The sequence below is a fragment of the Lipotes vexillifer genome, unplaced genomic scaffold (genome assembly GCF_000442215.2).
Source record: "Lipotes vexillifer unplaced genomic scaffold, Lipotes_vexillifer_v1.1 scaffold325, whole genome shotgun sequence".
Classification (NCBI taxonomy): Eukaryota; Metazoa; Chordata; class Mammalia; order Artiodactyla; family Lipotidae; genus Lipotes; species Lipotes vexillifer.
In genome coordinates, this window is record NW_006799313.1 from 706,603 (window position 1) to 730,963 (window position 24,361).

The following is a 24,361-nucleotide window of genomic DNA, read 5'->3' on the forward strand; positions in this document are numbered from 1 at the left end:
AAATTTAGCTCATTCAACTTCTTTTATTTCCTGTGCTACAATAATTTATGGTAAAGAATTATGTAGTTTACAACCACTATATCAAATAATAGTTTTTATATGTTTCTGGAACTACTTATGTTCCCTAACGTTAAGGGATGCCCCTCTCTGCAGTCCTCTAGAAGCTGGATCCTTTTTGTACTCTTTCCATCAGGTCTTGGGACTTTTCAACCTGGCAAGATGAAACTGAAAGGAAGCTCAGTAGTTTTCTAATTATCATCCTCTATCCTACACCAATAACTTCCAATTCAGTCTTTCTAAAGATGCGGCAAAACAAGAGCCTTAGGCAATGTTTTGTAGATGAAGGCATCACTACTTGCTGAAAAGTAGAAAATTTTTTTGCCTTTCCTGGTATCCTTCCTAATTCTGTTGGCCTCTGACTTTAATGATCTCTAGATCAAGATCATCAACCAAAGATTTTATACGAAACTCTAGTTCAATGTCAGAACCATCAGAACCAATTACTTAAATGTAATCTAATTTTTTCCCAAATTCTTTTTAGTAAACCACTTAAGGCTTCTTTAAGCTACTTTCTCTACCTCTTCAAAAATTAATGTTTAGATTATAAAATACAATATATTTTCATTGGAGAAAAATTAGACAATACAGAAAAATGAAGAAAACAAGATCACCAATCAAAGACAAGCTCTGCTAACATTATGATTTATAGCCTGCAAGTTTAGGAAGTACATATGTATAAAGGTTTCTTTTCTAAAATTAGGTTTATTTTATAATATTTTAAAAACTTATTATATAGTATGCCTTAAGTTTTACAGTTATTATGGGATTTTGAAGGAGAGAGAAAATACCAACAGCAAAAGAAAAACTGACTCCAAATTCAGATGAGGCCATTTCTTTTTTCTTCCTTTTGTCCAACAAATACTGCTGTTTAATCAACTGTGAAAATAGAAATCAAGTGTGTGACATCTGGTGATTTTTGTTAATGCAGTCTGGTGCTGCCAGCGTGACATTTTGTCACCTGTCCATGGTCTGCTATTTTTAAATTGTTCTTGTCAGCTAGCTATCTTTTAAGTATAGTGTAAAATATAAGGTTTCGAAAACTGGAAGGCATACTTAGTTTTACTGAGTTAAATGATGCTGTGGAAATCTTAGACCGTGTCCCACTTTCCCCACTGCACAAGGCCTGATAAATGGGGGTGGGAGAGGATGGAGGGGGAGGTTGGAATATAGGGTTACATATGGCTATTCAGACTGTAAAAATCACAGTCTCATAAGCTCAATTCATATTTATATTTAAGATGTTAGTTATAAAAAACTGCCTCTACTGTTATTCAAAGTTTCAGAGTCAAACTAAACCCATACTTTTATATGTCCAAAATAAAAGCTGGAACTTTTATTAATTTGTAACTAATTATGAAAGTCACCTCTTCACTTCTGCAATTCCTTATGAGATAGGGAGCAACTATCTTTCTCTAATCATCCCCACATGTTCTAAAAAGTCAAGTCCTTTTGAGACCTTTACATAACAGAATGTGAGTGCCGTGTTCTAGAAAACGTTATGAGACAATGCATATTCTACTAGATTCTATTTCCTACTAATTTTCTCTATAAAGTTGAAGAGACAGTCCCTCAGAAAAAGTATCTACAAGGTACAATAATGTGATATGTAAGAATACAATAAAATGGTGCTTCAAATTCCTTTTAAGGAAAAATTATGAAAGTATGGTACTATAATATTCGAAATGTGTTCCAAAGAACCACGAAGCAAAAAAGGTGAGCTTTGACCTGAGGTCAAATCCTTGTTTCTTTGCATACCAGTTGTCAATAATTTTTGGTATGTTATCAATTCCTTTGTGCCTACATTGCCTCATTTCAGGCTGTACTCTAGAACAATTAAATCAGAATTTCCAGAGGTAGTACCCAGGATTAAAGAACCCTTAATCTTTTTCTTACTCTCAGGTGATTATAGTGCTATATTAAAAGGATCATTGGGCAAATTAATGGGAATTACGTATAAAAACAAAATCACTCAACTTCTATCTGTTGCCTTCCCTTTTGTGTAGAAGAGGAACAATGACTTCTTGCTAACTTCGAACCTGTGCCCTAACAGTTTCTGGAATCTGCAAACTTTTATACAAGGCAGACTGATATGGGCCAAAGGGAGGTAGTACAAAATTAGAAGTGGAGTAATAATTCAAGTACGTAAAGAGACTGTATATTTTTCTGAATAAACTAAATGTAATGAAGGTGCACTTTTTCTAAAACAAGGTGACCTCAACATTCCACAAAAGGGACCAATTTTCTGAAAGGCTCTGTAATACTAAATTTAAATTATGATGAATAAAGAAAAATGCCTTTATAATACCAAAGGGATGGCATTATTTCTTCCAAGTTTCTGTCAATTTAAATGTTTTAAAGCACTATTATCAGAGGATAGCTGCTATTTTTTCCCAGATCCAGTATACATTTGAAAAACAAACCTTCGATATCAGTTCTCAGCTGACACCTGCTCTTTTCATTTTTCAAATTTCAGTTCCATGAATGGTGAAGGAAGAGAAAATTCAAATATACAAAAATGTTTCATCAGGCACTACCCCCAAGTGCCCAGCCAAGCCTACGCTTCTGTTATAACAGGGAGACTACACGGGATGAGAGAAAGGTGATTCCTTCCTGTTTTTCGCCAAGGACTCTGCTATATTGTACTACCCCAGCCAGACAATGGGACCTTGCTTCATAATGTCACCTACCCTGCCCAATGCACTGTGTTGGTTTTTCCCTATTATTCTTCTCTCTCATCACTTTGTCCTCTTTGAATAATAATCCCAAGAGAGGGTATGAATAATCAAACCTTACGTCCCTGGGTTTTCAGAGGGGTTCCCCAGTGGCTAGATGAACCCTCATCATTGGTAGCAAGTCAGGGGACAGCTGTAAGGAGGGTGCAGGGAGGAACATTTTCCCCTTTCCTAATCCTAACTCTCCCGATGCCAGAAATCCCCCTAATCCTCATAATCATGAGGAGAGTTGGCTTTCCCTGCATCCACTAGAAAAGAGGGCAGAGGACAATTCTTCCCACCCAGGCCTCACTCATACCTCTACTGATCCAAAGATTTCTGTACTTAGAAAAGAAATAAGGGATAGTTTTTATTAGTTCATCATCCTTCTCAAAACCCTTCTTCTCATTTCCTGGAGACATTTTCTCAAATGAAAGACAGGAGAAGTCATACCTAAGTTATGGTAAGAGACAACAGGTAATTATTAAAATGTTATTCTGCTACAATCAAGAACTGTAGATTGAGATCTAAGAAGCCCCCCCAAAATTAGTTTTTATTTTATTTAAATTAATTTTTGTTTAAATAAGCGTTCTGTGATCTGAGCAACACTGCAGAAGACATTCCTCAGGGTTCTGTGAAAAAAGCTCAGTTTGACTTTTTCTCTACATTACTTGACATTTTTAATATGGGGAAGAGGTTTTTTTTTAATTTAAAAAATTTTTTAATTTCCTACAAACATCTTTAAGGCTGATCTAGTATAGGTAGAAATATGATTGGAAAACTTAAAGCTCTTTACTAAAACAAGTTTTATTACTTCCTAAACTTCCTATTCAGTCATTTCTCCCACTAACCCTTTTTCTGCCTGAATCAAGAGAACAGTTGAATAAAGGGATTTCTTATTGAATACATTTATACGATGAAATATCACTGTGAACTTATTTTCACCATGTTCACTTTAAGTACATCAGGAAGTACTTTTATTTTTCATGAATGTGATATTCTACTTTATTATACTTTCTTTACACTATTCAGGTATAAAATTTTGTAAAGCCAACAAAACTTAGGAGGATTATTTTTCTTTCTCCTTTAGGTGGTTTTTGATAATGATAGAATGTTTATCCTTCAAGAATCACTACTTATATCTATGGCAAATACACAATTTTGACAACTTGCATTTGAAAGCTTTCAACATTTAGCTGCAGTCTAGCTGGAAGGAAGTAAATATTGTAGGGATATAAAGGTTTACTTTATTACCCAGGCCAGGCAGTAGGCACACCACTACCACTGCTGGTAAAAAAAAAAATCACAGACAACTTTTGAGCAGTTTCTAGTGTCAGGGACTTTATCTCACCTTCACACCCACTCTATGAAGTAGGTGCTTTATTTTAATGATGAAGACACTAAGGCTTTAAAGAGGCTAATTTATCTAGATCAATAGCTAACTAAACGCAGAACCAGAATTCAAACACAGGTTTGAATGACTGCAAAGTCAGAAAGGCTGAGTTGAAATTTCATTTCCTATACAGAGAATATAAAATGTCTGGAAGAATATTAATAAAAATAATAATCTTTGTTATCTCTAGGTAGTAAGTCTTAGGTGGTTTTTTCACTTTCCTTTTTGTCTTTTTATGTACTACTTGAATTTCTTAGGTTTTCTAAAGAAAACCTAAATCCATAGAAAAACACCAAATGACTCTCTAACTTGAATTTTAAGACCCTCAAAATAATGTTCAAGTAAAACAAGAGGATATGAAAGCTAGGAGGAAGAACAGGATGGATAGGGGGAAGTGTTTCTGTACAGACTCATACAGAAGCCATGTGGTAGTTCCCCTATCCTACCACCTTTCTCTTAAAGCTCAATTCACCTAGACATTTACATCTTTTGAGCCAGAGACCCTCTCTATGAATTTACCTTAAGAAAAAGCTACGTACAAGAACTCATCCATGGCAGCATTACCTATAATGGAGAAAAAGCTGGAAACAATCTAAGAGTCCAAAGTTAAGGTCTATCAATAAATTATAAAGACAAGGTAAAAACAAGTTTATTATATGGAAAATTTTTTAAAAGATACATCAGGACAATGTTTCTTTTATTTTTAAATTATCTTTTAGTTATTATACTTTGCTCCATTTTTTAAAATCAAATATTACTGAAAATCTTTCCCTTAAAACGCTAGCATCATAATTATGTTTTTAGAAGTAATAAAGATGAAACACATGGTGCCATAAACCAAATGTAAAAGTCTCCCAGCTGGAAAAGGGAAGCCTGAAGTTCAAACACCCTAACCAGAGGACAATAACACAGTGATGTAATTGACCATGGGAAGTAGTCCATTCATAGGAAATCAATATGGGTGGTTGTAACCATATTGAGGCTGTAAAAAAGTACATGTTAAGTGCCTTCCAACTTATTAGGGCATATTATATCTGTAAGTACAATTCAGAAGGCTTTTATAGATGAAACCTCACATTTGCAAGTGTAGTGGAGAAATTTATGCAGAGGTAGTTGGTCATAAAATAAAAAAGGAGCCATCACAAGTAGAATAAGGTATTTACATTATCCCATAGTGAGGTACCCTCCTTACACTTTGACAGTGCTACTCTCAACAGGGCAGAACAGCTCCTGCTTAATCAATATTCAAAAAATTCTAGAAAATTATTATACAGACTATAATCTAAGATCCTTTCATAATCTTTTATTGCTAGAAGAATACAGACCAAGATAAAACAGGTATGCATAAAGAACAAGGACTGAATATTTTAGAATAATTAGGATGGGCTTACTACAGCTGTTCACAGTAGAGAAGGAAGACAAATGTAGCCTTAGAAGATACTAAAAACACAAAACAGTCTGTGAATATTGTTTTTTGGGTTTTTTTTTTAAACACCATTCTCACTTCTAAGTGAAATTACCACATACCTAATCTTTACTGAAGAAAGATGTGGTAACAGTGACTAAATATAACAATGACTAAATGAGAGGCCTTTTTTCCTACTTCTGAAGGACTTAAAATATAGCTTTTCTCAAAATCTTTTATTTTCTTCATAGCCTGCTAACTACTTTCTTTTTACTGGAAATTGAGGAAAGCAGCAGAAAATCATGAGTGTGACAAGAAAATGATGAAATAGATTTTTGGTGTGGCATGAGGAAATGACTATCAGGTTCACAGTCAGTCATACCCTATATAAAAGCTTGCAGAGAACCAGAGGGGATCAAATTCCTCACAACTCTAGAGGACATAAGGGTTCATATAAGACGGGCATCCTTGTGGCTAACGCTTCCAGTTTTCAGATAGTTAGGCTCTAAACCCAAGTACAGTAGCTATTTCCACAGAAAATTTCCATTTCAGTATTTTAAAATATCACAGGGCCCCTGAAAAGTCCTATACCACATAATAAGAACTATCTGTAATCATGAATGTAACATCAGCCTCTATCCTGAATTTACACGGGCTCTAAATATAGGAAGTCCTAATATTGCTGACCTTGGGACTTTCTGCCTTATATTTAACCCAAAACATTTTCCTTGTGTTTAGCCTTACAGAATGCAAAGGGTCATTGTCTGCTCTTAAGTCTGTGTAGCGTTATTTCCTACACTAGGAAAGTGATTGTATTTTAACAAAATGAAACGCTTTTCTACAAAGTTTTCTGAAGTAGTCTCTGGAGATTAAATCTCATACTTCCTTGCAGTATACTTGGACTTAAATGAATTATCCAGGTTCAGCTAAACATTTCAAATGCACAAAGCCCAAAAAACTTGGCTTCTGGTCTCATGCTATAAACCACGACCTCAGCTACCCAACACATGCTTCTGCCAGACATTACGATTAAAGCAAACAACCTTGATTATGGTAGGTAGCTGAACCCAGGTTTAAAAAAAAATCAACTTTAAATACATTCCACAATGCTTTACAGAAGCAAACAAAAACAAACAAACAAAAAAGAAACAAAAACAAAACCACAATTATTAAAAAGCTGATTTTTGTTTAAAACACCAAGCAAGGAATGGACATATGAATATTCCTAACCTGCAAAATGATTCCTCCACATTATATCAGCGAAACTCATTGGTGGGCCACTGGGAGGGTAGTGTTTACCTTTCAGAGGCTCATGATCAGTCCTTATCATATCCATTAAGGAGTTCTCCAACGAGTGCAAGTTAAAAGTGTCATAGGGCCTACTCCGGTCCTAAAAATAAAAACAGAACAAGACAATACATAAAATTACTTCATAAAATTAATAACCATATCATTTGCTTCTTGCCACAGATTGATGACATGAATCAAAATTCCAGGTAGTTTTAATAACACATTCTTTTCATTAAGAATAATGACTTGGCAACATTAAGTTTAATACAAGTTTCCATAATTAATTAAATTGTATCCTTTACCCTAATAATTATTTAATATATATGTCCCAGTACTTCAGACTAATTTTCTCTCAAATGAACTAAAAAAGTAAATTCAAAAGGAAGAGTCAAGTGAATTGGCTTTGCCCTCCACGCTTCACCCCCCTCCCTCTACTATCAACTGAATACTCTATTCAAATGAATAGAGATTTCTTTTCCCCAACAGGAAAACCATAACTAAGAACTCTCAGTCTACAAACAGAATCACTTCCCTGAAAAATCAAAAGGTGACTGTAGTTTCAATGTAATTTCATTGGGTATCTTTAATAATTATTACTGATAAGTTCCATACGTTGCATATACTTTATAAAAATTAAAATGTGTCCGAAGTACTAAAACTACCTTTTGAAAAGCACTCACAGGAAAAAAACCTTTAACCCAAGGTAGTGTGTTTTCATGATGTTAGATTCAAAAATAATTTTGAAAACAGAGAGCTAACACAAACTAAGTGAAGAAATAAATTGTTCTACTGCATTTCACTCAAGCCCATGGGAGACCATCACCTACAAATTATTTTTAGTAGTCTGAGCCTAAAAGGAAATGCAGTTCATGGCCTAACTTAATACTATAGAACAGATTTAGTTTGCTTTTGCTAAAGAAAAGCAATACAGTCATAAACATCAAAAACCACACCAAATCAAACCACAGCAACGAGAGATTATTTTCAGGGTCTTGAAAAGTTTATCCAGTTTTGCAAATGATCACTTCTTCTGCCCTATGAGCAACAGAATGACTGCCTTGATGAGCAAAAAGGGATACAACAGGTAAAAATCTCAGCTACAGTGATCATTTTCTAGTTTAAGTCTTAAAATCTGGGGAAACTGTTTTCTTCTGGTTTCTGGAAAGCATGGCTGTATATCCATCCAGGGAGGCAGAAAGGAAGGTGGCATTTACTCAGCTCTGAGCACAGAGGAGGAACCCAGAGGGTTATTCAATGAATGAATGCAGTAAGTCTGGATGCAGGTCCGAAGAAGAGCCCTGAATTGAGAACCAGAATGCAAGAGTGCTAGAACTACAATCAATTAGGAGCTTTTGGGTACATCATGATCTATAGTCTGTGCCTGAAATTCCTCCCTTTATACAAATGAAAGGATTGAGCTAGATTATTTATAACATCCCTTCCAATAGTATATATATATTTTTTTAACTCACACATGAGGAGTAGGGGTGGAGGGCACAGATGTTATCAAATGCCACGGAGAGATATTTCATTTTTACAAGCCTTTAATGCACAAGTGTAGGGCTGGGCCCTGGTGATTCAGAGATGAATGTTATAACCTAGTCCGTGTTTTTAAGTAACTGGTGGAGGGAGACATAACCAATTAAAATAAGAGTATGACAGGTGTTTTAACAAAGGAATGTATACAATAAAAACTAAGTCACATCTATTTCTTAAAGAACATATATTTGTGTGTGTATAATAAATTTTATTTTAAATCACATTCTGTAAAATCCTAGGTGTCTTGAATCTGGACCTGACATTTAACCAGGCATGAGGCTTGTCTTAGTTATTCTCGATGTCTTCAGTATTCTCATTGGTAAAATGGGATCTTACCTGTGAGGATTAGGGTGAAATTACTTAAGTACTCATTTTACTCACATTATGTTTGACAAAAAGCAAGTGCTCAACATTTCTTTCTTTACTGCTGCCCCCCAACTCCTTTCTACCTCCACCCCATTATTTTTTCCTTTTTAACTAACACTCAGCAGTTACCTATCTCTACTGATGGATAAGGAAGAGACATGGAATATTTTCTTTGGTTCTCCATTTTGGTCTCTATATAATTGAAGAAGGTCTTTTCTTTTGCCTTTAGGGTCTTGCTGCTGATCATTTGTTTTGCTTTAGGTTCAGGTTATCAGTGGAAACTCCAATTACTTATGGAGTAAAGCTGAATTTCCAGAAATGCAAGTTTGTACCCATAAGAATGAGTATCACATTCTTTGTCCAGAGAAAAAGCCAGAGGTAAATGGCTCTTAGCCAGAGGTAAATGCTGATGAGTAGTCAAAATGACAGCCTATTTCTGGCACTGACAATCCCAGAATGTGTCTAAGCACCTTCTATCATACATATCCACACTTCTAACTAGAACCCTGCAGAAGTGGGACTATTTCCAAAAATGCTGATGAGGTGAAGGAACTATGAAAAAAGGGCTGTTTGGAACTATAAAAAAAACTATAGTTCTTTATAAAACTATAAAAAAAAAATATGGCTGATTTTAGTACCTTTCCAGCCAGAACAGTTTATTTTTTTCATTTAACTCTTGATATTATCCTTCAAGGTGGATAATAACATACTCCTTTTACACAAGGAAGGTAAGGTTCAGAGAAGACTCAAACGTGGATCTGACCTCCAAGCAAATATCTAAGGAGTATAAAAATCTGTCCAAAGAAGTTAATCCAATCCATATAGGACAGTAAATGAAAGCCCTATAGAAGCATAGCATTGCATCTAATTACCAATGAAATAACCTTCCTGGCAAGGTGGTAGTGAGTTCCTGTCAGAAGACTACCAGATATTAGATGACTACCTGTCAGGAAAATTGCAGGGGGTATTTGGAGGGCATTCATGTAATTGAAGTGGTTCCCAAACCTGTCAGACTGTTAAAATCACATGTAGAATGGTTAAAATGCAGGTTCCTGGGCTCTGGCTAAAACCAACTTAATTGTAATTTTAAAAGAAATTAATGTCCTGGTGATTCTTATGACTGGCTAGATTCAAGAGCCACTGGACTGGATGATTCTTCAAGTTAAGCCTTTACATTCATGAATCTGATCACAAAAATGGGACAGTAAAGTGACGGGAGAGACTAGATAGCAGCAAGAAATAAACAAGCCTGGCCACTTTGCCAAGGGTCAGCTTTGCAGTCTTCCAATTGATTGTGGGTGAGAGAAGCAGGTGGTAGCCTAGTTTTTAAAAGTACAAACTTTGAAATCAGACATCTAATTTTCAAATTCTGGCTCTGCCACTTGCTGGCGTGTCACTCTGAACAAGTTTCTAAGCCTTGATTATCTACATTTATAAAATGGGGGTGATGATAATTCTCTTTTTATGGTTGTTTTCAGTGCTATATGACAAATGTACAACAAGGCATCTTGTTGTTGTACGGTGGTAGCTACTGGAATATTAGGGAAAACACAAAGAGACTTCTGTGATGCTACCTCAGAGTACTGGAACATAGATTTTAGAACCTAGAGGTTCATGGATGCTAACCTAACAGGGTTCACTAGTGCTCAACAGATGAAACACGTGAAATGCACAATAGAATTTCCATAGGCTCCTTAACTGAACAAACTTCAATAAGTACTGACTTATTTTCTCACTAAAATTAATTCTATCTATGCTTCATCAATTTATATTTGCATACGATTCATCCTTCTTAGTTTTGTAAGTAGTAAATGTTGCTGAAATAACTGATTAACTGGAAAGAAAAAAACAAAAAAGACAGAAAAACTAAAACATCTGCAGTGAAATTCAACAGAAATTATGCATAGAGAAAACAAGCCTGCAATTTATCATTTAACAGCAAAGGTTACAAGTGGCAAATAATCATTTAAAGTCTTTCTTTTTCATAACTTTTGTTTCCAGGTATAGGGAATAAAAAATAAGGAAAACATCTTTTTAAGTGTGTTTTGAACAAGGAAACACATCAGGAAGTATTAGAACATGTATAAATAATGATTCCTTGAGCTTCCCTGGTGGCACAGTGGTTGAGAGTCCGCCTGCCGATGCAGGGGACACGGGTTCGTGCCCTGGTCTGGGAGGATCCCACATGCCGCGGAGCGGCTGGGCCCGTGAGCCATGGCCGCTGAGCCTGCGTGTCCGGAGCCTGTGCTCCGCAACGGGAGAGGCCACGACAGTGAGAGGCCCGCATAATGGGGGGGGGGGGAAAGATTCCTATTATTGACTCGTTTATCTGGAGATAACGAAGGACAGATGTCATCAGTTACATGTACATAGAGGCAGCCACCCCCACTATACAGTTCATTAGGCCTGCTTTCCTTCTTCCCCTAGCTTGACTTAATATTTATAAATTTATCAAGTACTTAATATGTGCCTGGCGCTGTTCTAAGAATGCTAAATGTATTCCCTCACAACTCTATGAGGTAGGTAACTTTTATCCCCATTTTATAAATTAAGCAATTAAATCTTGAAGAGATAAGTAACTGGCTCAAGGTTACAAAGCTAGTAAGAGGCAGAGCCAGGACTCACCTAAATCCAGACTGTGCTCTTAAGGACTCCCAGTGTACTGCTTCCTTGACTTCCTCCTACTCGCTTCACCTTAAATGCTTTTCACAAACACCCACTTCAGCCTAATACTGACATAATCAGAGACAGGATTCTTTTATCCCACCCTTCCACACAGGCAACCTAACCCTCACTTGCCCTTGGTCAATGACCCTTGTTCTACTGACAACCAGTTAAATTCAAGTAGTAGCTTGATCTACCCTCCAGGACAGCCCCAGGCCTGCCTCTACCAGCCCTACCCCATTCACCTGCCTTTTTCTTGGGAGAGAAATCCAGGACCCTTTTCTACCCTTTCTGGCCCCAGACATTTCCTCTCCTAGAGATATAAGGTCAAAGCTGCAAGGGGCCAAGAACATCTGAAGAAAAAAGCAGCTCTGGAACCAAATGATAAAATTAGTCATGGTTATATAACTGCTCAAAGTCACAAAGCTGGTCAGAAATCAGGATGTGAACCCAGGTCTGTGACTTTCAAGTCCACACCAGTAATGCTCCAATGCTCTACACTGATCAGTTGTGTCCCATGAACAATGAGAGCCTGGCTGGGAACAAAGGGGCACAGACAAGATCAAAAGTCAAAAGGAGGATAGATGTTTGAAAGGGTTATTAGCAAAGGATAAATGGGGTTGTGAAATGATACAGAAAAAAAAGAGGAGGAATTCCTGAAGGAAGGTTTTTCTATTTATCATATGGCTTCAATATATGTACATATGGATAAAACATTTCAAAGTTAAGTGTATTCAACCCATAAAAGAGAATTAACCCACAAAACTAGCCATTCCTGAATTTCTACCCTACTGCTTTTACTTTCTAATTAGTTTACATTATTTGAAACTATCTCAGTTCCCCACCTACACTATAAACATTGTTTAAGGGTAATGAATATTCTTTATTTTTAAATGGATATTTAATTACATAATTAAAATATGAACGTATTCTTCTCAAACACACACACATAACGAATATTACAGAAAAAGCAAAAGTCTCCAATCCTCCTGCCTTCTTGCACTCTCTTCAGACCACTATATACATTGGCACATATTCGTTCAGATGTTAAAATATACACACACACACACACACACACACACACACACACACACACACATATATATATATGGACACAGACACACATATACATAGAAAATATATACTGTTTTATGTTTTTCCTAAATGTAAAAATATCCATACTGTTCTGCAACTTGCTTTCTTTGACCAATATTGTGCTTCTGAGGTAGGTCCCTTTTAATATATGTTCTTGCCTCTCCCCCACCCAACTATACACACATGCCTCCTACAGGGTAAATGCATAGTGAGTATGTTAAAAGAACCAAGTAATCATCTCAGTGTATATTCTATAAAATAATTTCTGATTTGGAGATTTCTTTCCTATCCCCCAATTTCCTCAAAATTTCTGTTCTGCTCCTTTAATTGCATCTCTTCCATGCGTGGTCTATTTTGGCACAATCGTTTCCTGATCCCTGGTTTCTATGAAGGACACCACTACTAATGAAACATAAGGATCTATAGAACCTGCCAGCCCTGAGTAAAACTCAGAGGCAATATATCCAAAAAATCAACATGTAGTGAGTTCAAGCTCAGAATATGCTTAAGAGTACCAGAAAGAACAGACAAAACATTTAATAACAAATGCTAGATAGGGGCCTGAAACAGTTAGATGACTAGTAATATAAAATTTCTATGTATCACAAAGTAGAAGTCTAGGAATTTATAGTTCTAAACAAATTACTGCTGTTATTTGTCAGAGCCTATCAAAAGCATGAGGTTCCTGTATCAAACTGAGCTGTACTATAGTACCGAGCAGCTTGACAAACATTTGCCCGAAGATTAAAACCTTTCCCAAATAAAAGAAAATCAATGTCGCTAACCTATGGTGGAAGAGAAAAAAAAACTTTTCAAATGCAGATTTTCATCCCATCTTCAGTAGGCAGCAAGTCCTTCAGTCAATGGTAAATTTTAACCATCCCAAATGAGACTATCATATTTGTAGCTCTCTGGAAAACGTGATTGTAGACTCTCCTTCAGTCCCTCAATAGCAAGCAAATGCTCCTTATAACCAACCTAAAGTCCTTACAAAGCTGAACTCTCTCTTGCTTTTCTGTCTTCAAAAAAAAAAAAATTGATCAGCACCTGCTATGAATTTTAATATTTTTTAACATTATTGTCTTCCATGAAAGAAATTCTCAAGAATTTAGAGGATATAGCCATACACAAAGAAATCCTGACTCTCATCTTTTTCTTCATGAGAATGACTTCCAATCACTTTAAACTTTTTATCAGATCATATTTTTCCTTGCTGTATAACAGCAAATGAAGCTAAGGTTATTGAGAAGTTTTTAAGAAAGCAAAAAATGGGGCTTCCCTGGTGGCGCAGTGGTTGAGAGTCCGCCTGCCGATGCAGGGGACACAGGTCCGTGTCCCAGTCCGGGAAGATCCCACGTGCCGCGGAGTGGCTGGGCCCACAAGCCATGGCCGCTGAGCCTGCGCCATCCAGAGGCTGTGCTCCGCAAGGGGAGAGGCCACAACAGTGAGAGGCCCGCGTACCGCAAAAAAAAAAAAAAAAAAAAGAAAGCAAAAAATAGTTTGACCTGCTCTGAGAGATGCTCAAAAATTAAATGAGCATGACAACTTGAGGCACGACCCAGCAATTTCATAGTCTCTTCCTGCTCCATGCCACCTCCAACCTTCCTTCACAGCTCTTCTCAATCGTTTGCCACACAGGTCCGATAAGAGGCCCAGTTTATCAAACATAGGGAAACATGGCTCTTGGAATCTTATTCACCTGAAATGACCTGCATACTGAGGCCAGATCAGCTGGGGGAATGCTAAAGGGGTCAACTGGACAAAAAGTACAAATGCCTATTGCTACCACTTCTGACTGTGGTAAACAGTTCAGAGCTAAGTACACATGCACTTTTTTTTTTAACATTTATTATTTATTTATTGTGGCACGCAGGCTCCAGGGCATGTGGGCTCTATAGCTGTGGCACACGGGTTCCAGAGCACCTGAGCTCTGTAGTTGCGGCACGTGGTTTCTCTACTTGAGGCACATGGGCTTAGTTGCCCCGCAGCATGTGGGATCTTAGTTACCTGACCAGGCATCGAACCTGCATCTCCTGCACTGGAAAGCAGATCCTTTACCACTTGACCACCAGGGAAGTCCCCATATGCACTTTTATTTATTTATTTATATAAATTGATTTATTTTATTTATTTATTTTTGGTTGCGGTGGGTCTTTGTTGCTGTGCATGGGCTTTCTCTAGTTGCGGCGAGCAGGGGCTACTCTTCGTTGCAGTGTGCGGGCTTCTCATTGCAGTAGCTTCTTTTGTTGCAGAGCACGGGCTCTAGGCACAGGGGCTGCAGTAGTTGTGGCACGTGGGCTCAGTAGTGGCTCACAGACTCTAGAGTGTAGGCTCAGTAGTTGTGGCACACGGGCTTACTTGCTCCATGGCATGTGGGATCTTCCCAGACCAGGGCTCAAACCCGTGTCCACTGAATTGGCAGGCAGATTCTTAACCACTGCATCACCAGGGAAGCCCCCCCCATATGCACTTTTAAAAGGAGTGATTATACAGTTTAGCAGTGTGTGAGGTAAAAGACAGAAAGCCAGACCTAGGATGGACACAGAAAGGGAAAACAGTAACTACAGGGGTCAAAAGAGCAGGTTCCAATGACTACAAAAAATTAAAGTTCCCCTTTCCCTGGTTATTGTGCATATGTGACCAGCTGGTGTTGCCCCCAAACTGTTAAGCATCAGAATATTATCCCAAGTAGCTTATTAGGTCCTGATTATGAGACATGATAACGTAGGAAGAGCTTGACCTTCACGACCAAAACCTATCTTAGAACATTATGCAAAGGTACATAAGGTTCCTCATACTGTTTTCTTTTTACTGATCATAAATGTCAAAATCCTTCCACAAAACTGCCCACTTCTAGGTATAGTTGGACTCTACTGGTGATCCCCTCCCCAATATCTTAACCCCAGTTAGCAATAATGCCTGACATCCTCAATAAACTGTAACTTCCATGGGAGCAGAGATATATCTTATTTCTCCATATTTCCATCACCCAGTAGAGGGCCTGGCATATAACAGGCATTCAGTAAATGCTTGCTTTGCATTTAAAATCATCCTCCTGATGGTTCCATACTGTAAGATTTTCATTTAAAACTAACAACTGTAGGCTTCCCTGGTGGCGCAGTGGTTGAGAGTCTGCCTGCCGATGCAGGGGACACGGGTTCGTGCCCCAATCTGGGAAGATCCCACATGCCGCGGAGCGGCTGGGCCCGTGAGCCATGGCCACTGAGCCTGCGTGTCCGGAGCCTGTGCTCCGCAACGGGAGAGGCCACAACAGTGAGAGGCTCATGTACCGGAAAAAAAACCAAAAAAAAAACAACAAAAAAAACTAACAACTGTGCACCTATTAGAATGGCTAAAATTCCAAACAAAACAAAACAAAAAACCCTGACAATTCCAAATGCTGACTAGGATGTGGAACAACCAGAACTCTCATAAATTGCTGGTGGGAATGCAAAATGGTACTGCCACTTTGGAAAAACAATTTGGGAGTTAATTATAAAGTTAAACATACACTTAACAATACAACCTAGCAACCTCACTCCTAAGAACTTACGTAAGGTAAATAAAAACACATGTCCATACAAAAATCTTTGCACAAATGTTTATAAAAACTTCATAAAACAACTTTATTTATATTTTCAAAAACTGGAAACTACGCAAATGCCCATCAACTGGTGACCAGATAAAACAAATTGTGGTACATCCATATGATTGAATATTATTCAGCAATAAAAAAAATGAACTACTGATATACTACAACATGGATGAACCTTAAAAACACTATGGTAAGTGAAAGAAGCCAGTCACAAAGAATCACATGTTGTATAATTCCAATTATATGAGATGCCCAAAATAGGCAAATTATCCAGAGACAGAAAGTAGATTGGTCATAGCCTAGGGCTAGGAAAGTCAGGAGGGAAATGGGGAGTGAAACCTAATGGGTACAGGTTTCTTTTGGGGATGAGGAAAATGTTCTAAAATTAGATAGTAATGACTGACACACACTTTGTAAATATACTAAAAGCCACTGCATTGTATACTTTAAAAGGGTGAATGAATTTCATGGTATATGCATTATATCTCAATAAAGCTATTATTTAAAGAAAGAATAAAGCTTTCCTAAGGTTTTAATAGGAACTATGATTCTACCTACAAATCATTTACTTTAGTTACAGGACATGAGACCTAATAACCTTCTTGAGCTATAATTGAAGGAAGGCAAAGTCTTGACTCCAGCTGTTCCATTCAGGAGCCACTGAAGGATCCAGGTAATTAAACCTAAACCACATAGTAGTAAAGTTCAAAAGGCAACCAAACGGCCAGTAAATAACTGGCAAATAACTAATGCCATCCATCATCACAATATGTATCATTTGTATTTCTAAGGATGTCTGTAATATTCCTCCAGAGACCTATAAGCAGTTATTAGCTATATTAACCACAAACAGCATCTTTTCATGTCATCTATTGTTTCTGATGAGTTTTTTTAATCCCAGAGGTTCCTGTCTTATAGTGATGTACTCTGTCCTTCAGAGACTCAGATCATCCCACTTATAACCTTTTAAGAATGATATGCTGGGCTTCCCTGGTGGTGCAGTGGTTGAGAGTCCGCCTGCCGATGCAGGGGACACGGGTTTGTGCCCCGATCCGGGAAGATCCCACATACCGCGGATCGGCTGGGCCCATGAGCCGTGGCCGCTGAGCCTGTGTGTCCAGAGCCTGTGCTCCGCAACAGGAGAGGCCACAACAGTGAGAGAGAGGCCAGCGTCCGCAAAAAAAAAAAAAAGAATGATATGCTCCAGGGACTTCCCTGGTGGTCCAGTGGTTAAGAATCCACCTTCCAATGCAGGGGAGGCGGGTTTGATCCCTGGTCAGGAAACTAAGATCCCACATGCTGCGGGGCAACTAAGCCCCGTGCGCCACAACTACTGACTCCGCATGCCGCAAACTACAGAGCCCACACACTCTGGAGCCCGCGCACCACAAGAGAGAAGCCCATGCACCACAATGAAAGATCCCACGTGCTGCAACGAAGATCCCACAACTAAGACCCGACGCAGCCAAAAATAAAATTAAAACTTAAAAGGCTTAAAAAAAAAAAAAGAATGATATGCTCCAGCATCTACCTAAGGGCACCATTAGACAATAAAAAATAGCTATAACCATAAACAACAAAGTATGCCCTGCTTCTATTCATTTCAACTGCTGTTTGGCTTCAATGGTTAGGTGAGGCAACAGCAGAATTTGCAGGTTCACCAGAATCTGACAGGGGCTGCAATGTGAAGGCTTCTGCTGTAGCCCCGTTATCCTTTGATCCCTGTATTTAAAAACTGATCGGCAAAACACAGCTGCTTTTATGCAAATAGTCCTATGGCAATGAAAGCAATAAAGTAACAAGTCTGCCGGTTTGGGCTAGCACCTGTTTAGGGTTCTTCCCAATTCAGAAACCAACAGATAATGCTGTGCCCAGCATACACACAGATTAAGAGCTATGGAATATAGCTTTTCACTGTCACTCCCTGGCCACCACTGCAGAGGTCACCAATGTGCTGTGTGTTTATTTTCTAAGCAAGGAACATGGTGAGTACCAAAAAAATTCACTCCACATTGATGGACTGGAACCAGAAGAAGAGAAGTATTATATTTTTCTCAGTTTCCAAACTCCTCTCTTCTAATGACAGAAGGGAAAACAAACAAAACACAAAAACCACAAAAAAAAAACCTCCTTTGTACATTTTACCGCAATAAAAAAAATCATCGGGCTTCCCTGCTGGTGCAGTGGTTGGGAGTCCGCCTGCCGATGCGGTGGAGGCGGGTTCGTACCCCGGTCCGGTAGGATCCCACGTGCCGCGGAGCGGCTGGGCCCGTAAGCCATGGCCGCTGAGCCTGCGCATCTGGAGCCTGTGCTCCGCAACGGGAGAGGCCACGGCAGTGAGAGGCCAGCGTACCGCAAAAAATAAAAATAAAAAATCATCAACAAATAATATATTTACACAGAACCAGAACATTTAAAGCTACCATGCAGAAGGCAACAATAAATTATATTATTAAGCTATATATTAATCTTTTCTATTATCTTCACTATATTAAAAAACAAAATAATTGAATTCCCTAAATTATATAAAGCAATCTCAAAAAAGTTATTGCTAAGACCATATCTATGTCATGTTATGTTGTTATGTTTTGCTGTTTTTTTTCTCTATTTCAGTATGCATTTAAAGAATTGTAATACAAAATACTGGAGGAAAAAAAAAAACAAACCCTGCTTCTCAAGTTTATTGTACAATCTCATCCGATTCCAGATGAGACCAATAATAAAAACAGACTGAGTAACCAAACAAATATAATAGGATAATATGGTCAAAAGCCCTGTCTTAACCATTTTTAAAGCTTTATTCTTTCTGAATTTGAACAGGCTTACTCCCCCTTTATGCCTGACTGTCTCTGACATAAGATAATGCTGGTTTATAAAAATAGCTACCAATCTGCCTCTGGAGAGAGGGAAACGGATGGGTATACTGTTTTTCATAATAAGCCTTGTAGAATTTATTCGGTCATAGCTACCATATAACAGATAATATATGCTGGACTCTGTGCTCAGTACTTTAGTGCATTATTTTATTTAATCTTTACAACTGTCCTATGAGATATATATTATAATCTCTATTTTACAGATGAGGAAACTAAATCTTAATTTCAGTTCTTAATACAAATCAGGTAATCCTTGAAGAAGGCTAACCACATGCAAATCATTTGTTATATAAGAATTCCAGGAAGAAAAGAACATCTATAAACCCTTAGCCTAATCTTCCATTTAAATGTTACCACATTTAAGGTGAACACATTAAAGTACCTAAAATGCAAAGCATCTACATTTATTAAAATATTTGGTATTTGGAAGGTTAAAAAAATTTAGTTCAAAATGAAGCCTGTATCATTCTAGTCATGCTAGTTTAAGGTACTTTAGAGATTATACAGTAAAATGCAATAATTTAGATTAAGGGAAGTTCAATCAGAATTTCTAAAATATCTACATCACAGAATATTTCTTAGAAGAACAGCTTTCTTTATCACTTTCAAATGTTAGTGCTAACAAGATTTTGCCAAGTGTGCTGAGGGCTGTTTTACTCTTTCTTCATTTATTCCACATATATTTATTGAAAACTTTAATATGCCAAGCATTAAAGATTAAAAGGTTAAGTGAGGCATACATAGTCTGTCCATAAGCCAGCTGTCGAGTTTACAGATACTTACTATATAATGAGGTAAATGCAGTGACAGAGCTATGCGCTTGGAATTATGGGAGCACAAATGACAGAGAGATCAAAATGCTTCCAGAAAAGGAAGGCCAGAGGCACAGAGACTTGCACAAACACCTGGGTCCAACTTCCTCAAGAAATTTGGAAGGACCCTAGAAGAGATTCTTCAAAGGAAATATATGCTATAGGCTATAAATAGATAAGACTTGTTTGTAAATACTATTAACATTAAAGATGTAGCTTAGGAAACCATTTCTCCAGGACCGTATCAGGTTAATTTGTGGGTGAATGTGCCCAATTTCAGAATAATATTCCACCACAAAAGAGTCCAAGTTTATTTTAAAGACTTTTTTTTTGTGGCCTTAAATCTTTTCCCTGGTAGTCAAATTTGGGGATCTGGAGGGGAATATTACCATTATCTGTTAAGTTAGATCTGCAAATATTCATTCTCTAGCATACTAAAGCAACAAATAATTTGATTTCCTCTTATTACCTTTTATTTATAGAGTACTTTACATTTCCGGAAGCATTTTCATACACCTTTGCTCATCTGAACCTCATTACGGTGTTTTGGTTTTTTGGGGTGGGGGCTGCTTTGGGTCTTCGTTGCTGCACACAGGCTTCCTTTAGTTGCGTCGAGCGGGGGCTACTCTTCGTTGCAGTGCGTGGGCTTCTCATTGTGGTGGCTTCTCTTGTTGCAGAGCACGGGCTCTAGGCGCATGGGCTTCAGTAGTTGTGGCACATGGGCTTAGTTGCTCTGCGGCATGTGGGATCACCCCGGACCAGGGCTGGAACCCGTGTCCCCTGCATTGGCAGGCAGATTCTTAACCACTGCACCACCAGGGAAGCCCTAGGGTGTTCTTTTGAGCCTTACTTAGCATGCCCGATTCCACTTCAACATATCCCAGAAACTTTCTCTTCTTATTAAACCAGTAACAGGGTTAACAAAAACTCCTGTAATTAAATAATAGCAGAACTGATTGATACTGGCTATGTGCCCAGTACAGTTTTAAATACTTTACATGTTTCATCGCATTTCTTCCTCATAAGAGTCTGTGGTGGTAAATACTATTATTATCTCATTTTAGGAAAAACTGAGGCAAAAAGATAACAAACAGAAAGTATCTGAGACAGGAGTCAAACCCAGGCAATTCTGGGCCTTAAAACCATTGTGCTCTTCTGCATCAAGGTGGATAATCATTCCTAGTTAATAATTCTCATTTCTGTTATTATCTAACCATTATTTTTCTACCATTCCTGGTGTGGGGTGTGTGTGTGTGTGTGAAAAAGAGTTGTATAGTAACTTCTTATTGATATATTATTGTTTCTTATTCATTAAGCTGAACCCCATAGGAACAAGGAGAAAGCAAAATCATGAATAATTCTAAAGTGGATTTTTTTTCTGTCTGTAATTTTAAATCTTTCTCCCACATCTAATAGAGGGCTGAAAAAACCCTAACATTTTACTTCAATTTGTGTTTCAAACACTATTTTGAGGAAACTGTTTACTTAAGTGAAAAAATTTCACTTAATCTGCTTTTGAAAAGTAATTAAAGTAGGACCTCCTTTTAAGGTATAGCTATTTGGAGCTTCTTAAACTGGCTCAATTTACAAAAATTAATTTTATTCCCAAAATCTTGTGGGAATTTTACTTCATAAAAAGTGAGGTATCAATGTAAAAAAACTTACATATGGACATAAATATATAACCATAAATACATGTTTATGTATGAAAACATATAGATTGTTCTTTCTGTAAAATTTACTGTCACTAGAATATGTCATGGCTTCTAGAGACAGAAAAAAGAGCAAGCAAGTGGACTGGCTATGTTCTGATTATCCTCATTCAATGAGACTATGGGGCATAAACAATATTCCAAAAGCAAAGACTCAAAAGAGGGATTTCAAGGCACAATTTGAGGAAGGAAAAAGGAGAGAAAAGCCAAGAATAAATAAAAAGGAAAAAGCAGATAGAACTCACTATTCTTACAATGGTATACACAAGATAATCAGTCTTGGGAATTCCCTGGCAATCCAGTGGTTCGGACTCAGTGCTTTCACTGCCAAGGCCCAGGTTCAATCCCTGGTCAGGGAATTAGATCCCACAAGCCATGCAGTGCAGCCAAAAAAAAAAAAAAAAAAAAAACTCTTTTCACTGGGATGACCAGTGGTAGCCAGAATAACACTGCTGCTCTGAAGTTGGACAGAAGTAAAAATTCGTAAATCACAGCACATTGATAAGCACTCACATTTCGATAGAAATGGACAAGCTACTCAACCTCCCTGTGAATCAGTTTCCTCATATGCAAAATGGTGATAACACTAATACCCACCTTACATGGATGCTATGAAGATATTTGCAAAGAACTTAGTAGGCTATACAGCATAATGTAGCACCAAGTAAGTGTGAAATAAATAAAATAAACAAATGAATACCATTCGTCCCTGTCATCATGCAGGCAAGTGAAGGTGGTGATCTACCACAGTATGGAAGTTCTGAATGAACCTCAATTTCTTTTTCACGAACTAATGATGAAGTAAAAGTAAGGCATGATTTACAAGTTGTAAACTACGGAATTATGAAAGAGGCAAGTGGCAAATAAATTGCATTCAAGTGGAACTGAATGCACATGAAAAATCTACAGCAATTATCTTGAAATAATAGAAGACAGGAAAGTTGTTGGAGAACAAAAGAAAGGAGGGAAAATATTATATATATGTACCCACACACACCCCTCCCCTCACATATAGACTTTAAGGAGTAATACCTAAACTACTGAAAAATCTGTAGTCACTTGGAAAAACTGTAGGTATGAACAAAACTTCGATAGATATACAGTGCTTTTAAAAATACTTTTCATTTCAATAATTTTATGATTTTGTTGACAACTCATCTACCCTTTATAAAAACAATTTCATTCAAAATGTACACATAAGAGATGGGGGACTTCCCTGGTGGCGCAGTGGTTAAGAATCCACCTGCCAATGCAGGGGACACGGGTTCAAGCCCTGGTCCAAGAATATCCCACATGCCATGGAGCAACTAAGCCCGTGCGCCACAACTACTGAGCCTGCACTCTAGAGCCCGCGAGCCACAACTACTGAGCCCGAGCGCCACAACTACTGAAGCCTGTGCACCTAGAGCCCGTGCTCTGCAGCAAAAGAAGCCACCACAATGAGAAGCCCACACGTCACAAAAAAGAGTAGCGCCTGCTTGCCACAATTAGATAAAGCCTGGATGCAGCAATGAAAACCCAACACAGCCAAAAATAAATTAATTAATTAATTAGAAACAAAAAAAACATAAGAGAGGGAAGACAGCAAAAGCAAGAACTACAATTCTGCAGCCTGTGGAAGGAAAACCACATTCACAGAAAGACAGACAAAATGAAAAGGCAGAGGACTTTGTACCAGATGAAGGAACAAGATAAAACCCCAGAAAAACAACTAAAAGAAGTGGAGATAGGCAACCTTCCAAAAAAACAATTCAGCATAATGATAGTGAAGATGATGTAGGACCTCAGAAAAAGACTGGAGGCAAAGATCGAGAAGATGCAAGAAATGTTTAACAAAGACCTAAAAGAATTAAAGAACAAACACCTAGAAGAATTAAAGAACAAACAAACAGAGACGAACAATACAATAACTGAAATGAAAAGTACACTAGAAGGAATCCATAGCAGAATAACTGAGGAAGAAGAACAGATAAGTGACCTGGAAGACAGAATGGTGGAATTCACTGCTGCAGAACAGAATAAAGAAAAAAGAATGAAAAGAAGTGAAGACAGCTTAAGAGAGCTCTGGGACAACATTAAACACAACAACATTCACATTACAGGAGTCCCAGAAGGAGAAGAGAGAGAGAAAGGACTCGAGAAAATATTTGAAGAGATTATAGACGAAAACTTCCCTAACATGGGAAAGGAAATAGCCACCCAAGTCCAGGAAGCACAGAGAGTCCCAGGCAGGATAAACCCAAGGAGAAACATGCCAAGACACACAGTAATCAAATTGGCAAAAATTAAAGACAAAGAAAAATTATTGAAAGCAACAAGGGAAAAACGACAAATAACATACAAGGGAACTCCCATAAGGTTAACAGCCGATTTCTCAGCAGAAACTCTACAAGCCAGAAGGGACTGGCACGATATAGTTAAACTGATGAAAGGGAAGTACCTACAACCAAGATTACTCTACCCAGCAAAGATCTCATTCAGATTCAATGGAGAAATCAAAAGCTTTACAGACAAGCAAAAGCTAAGAGAATTCAGCACCACCAAACCAGCTCTACAACAAATGCTAAAGGAACTTCTCTAAGTGGGAAACTCAAGAGAAGAAAAGGACCTACAAAAACAAACCCATAACAAGTAAGAAAATGGTAATAGGAACATACATACCGATAATTACCTTAAATGTGAACGGATTAAATGCTCCAACCAAAAGACACAGGCTCCCTGAATGGATACAAAAACAAAACCCATATATATGCTGTCTACAAGAGACCCACTTCAGACCTGGGGACACATACAGACTGAAAGTGAGGGGATGGAAGATGATATTCCAAGCAAATGGAAATCAA

At 37.8% G+C, this 24,361-nt stretch overlaps 1 protein-coding gene across 3 annotated transcripts in view; it reads right to left on the minus strand.

Moving 5' to 3' along the window:
• Positions 1–24,361, minus strand: part of CPEB3 (cytoplasmic polyadenylation element binding protein 3) — a 178,600-nt gene that overhangs the window by 101,743 nt on the left and 52,496 nt on the right. For 2 of the 3 annotated variants that reach the window (XM_007471556.1, XM_007471557.1), the window contains exon 3: positions 6,869–6,959. In XM_007471556.1, coding sequence (XP_007471618.1) covers positions 6,869–6,959 — 91 coding nt within the window. Of the gene's footprint in view, positions 1–6,799; positions 6,960–24,361 lie in introns of all 3 variants that reach the window. The other variant, XM_007471555.1, reaches the window with a different exon arrangement.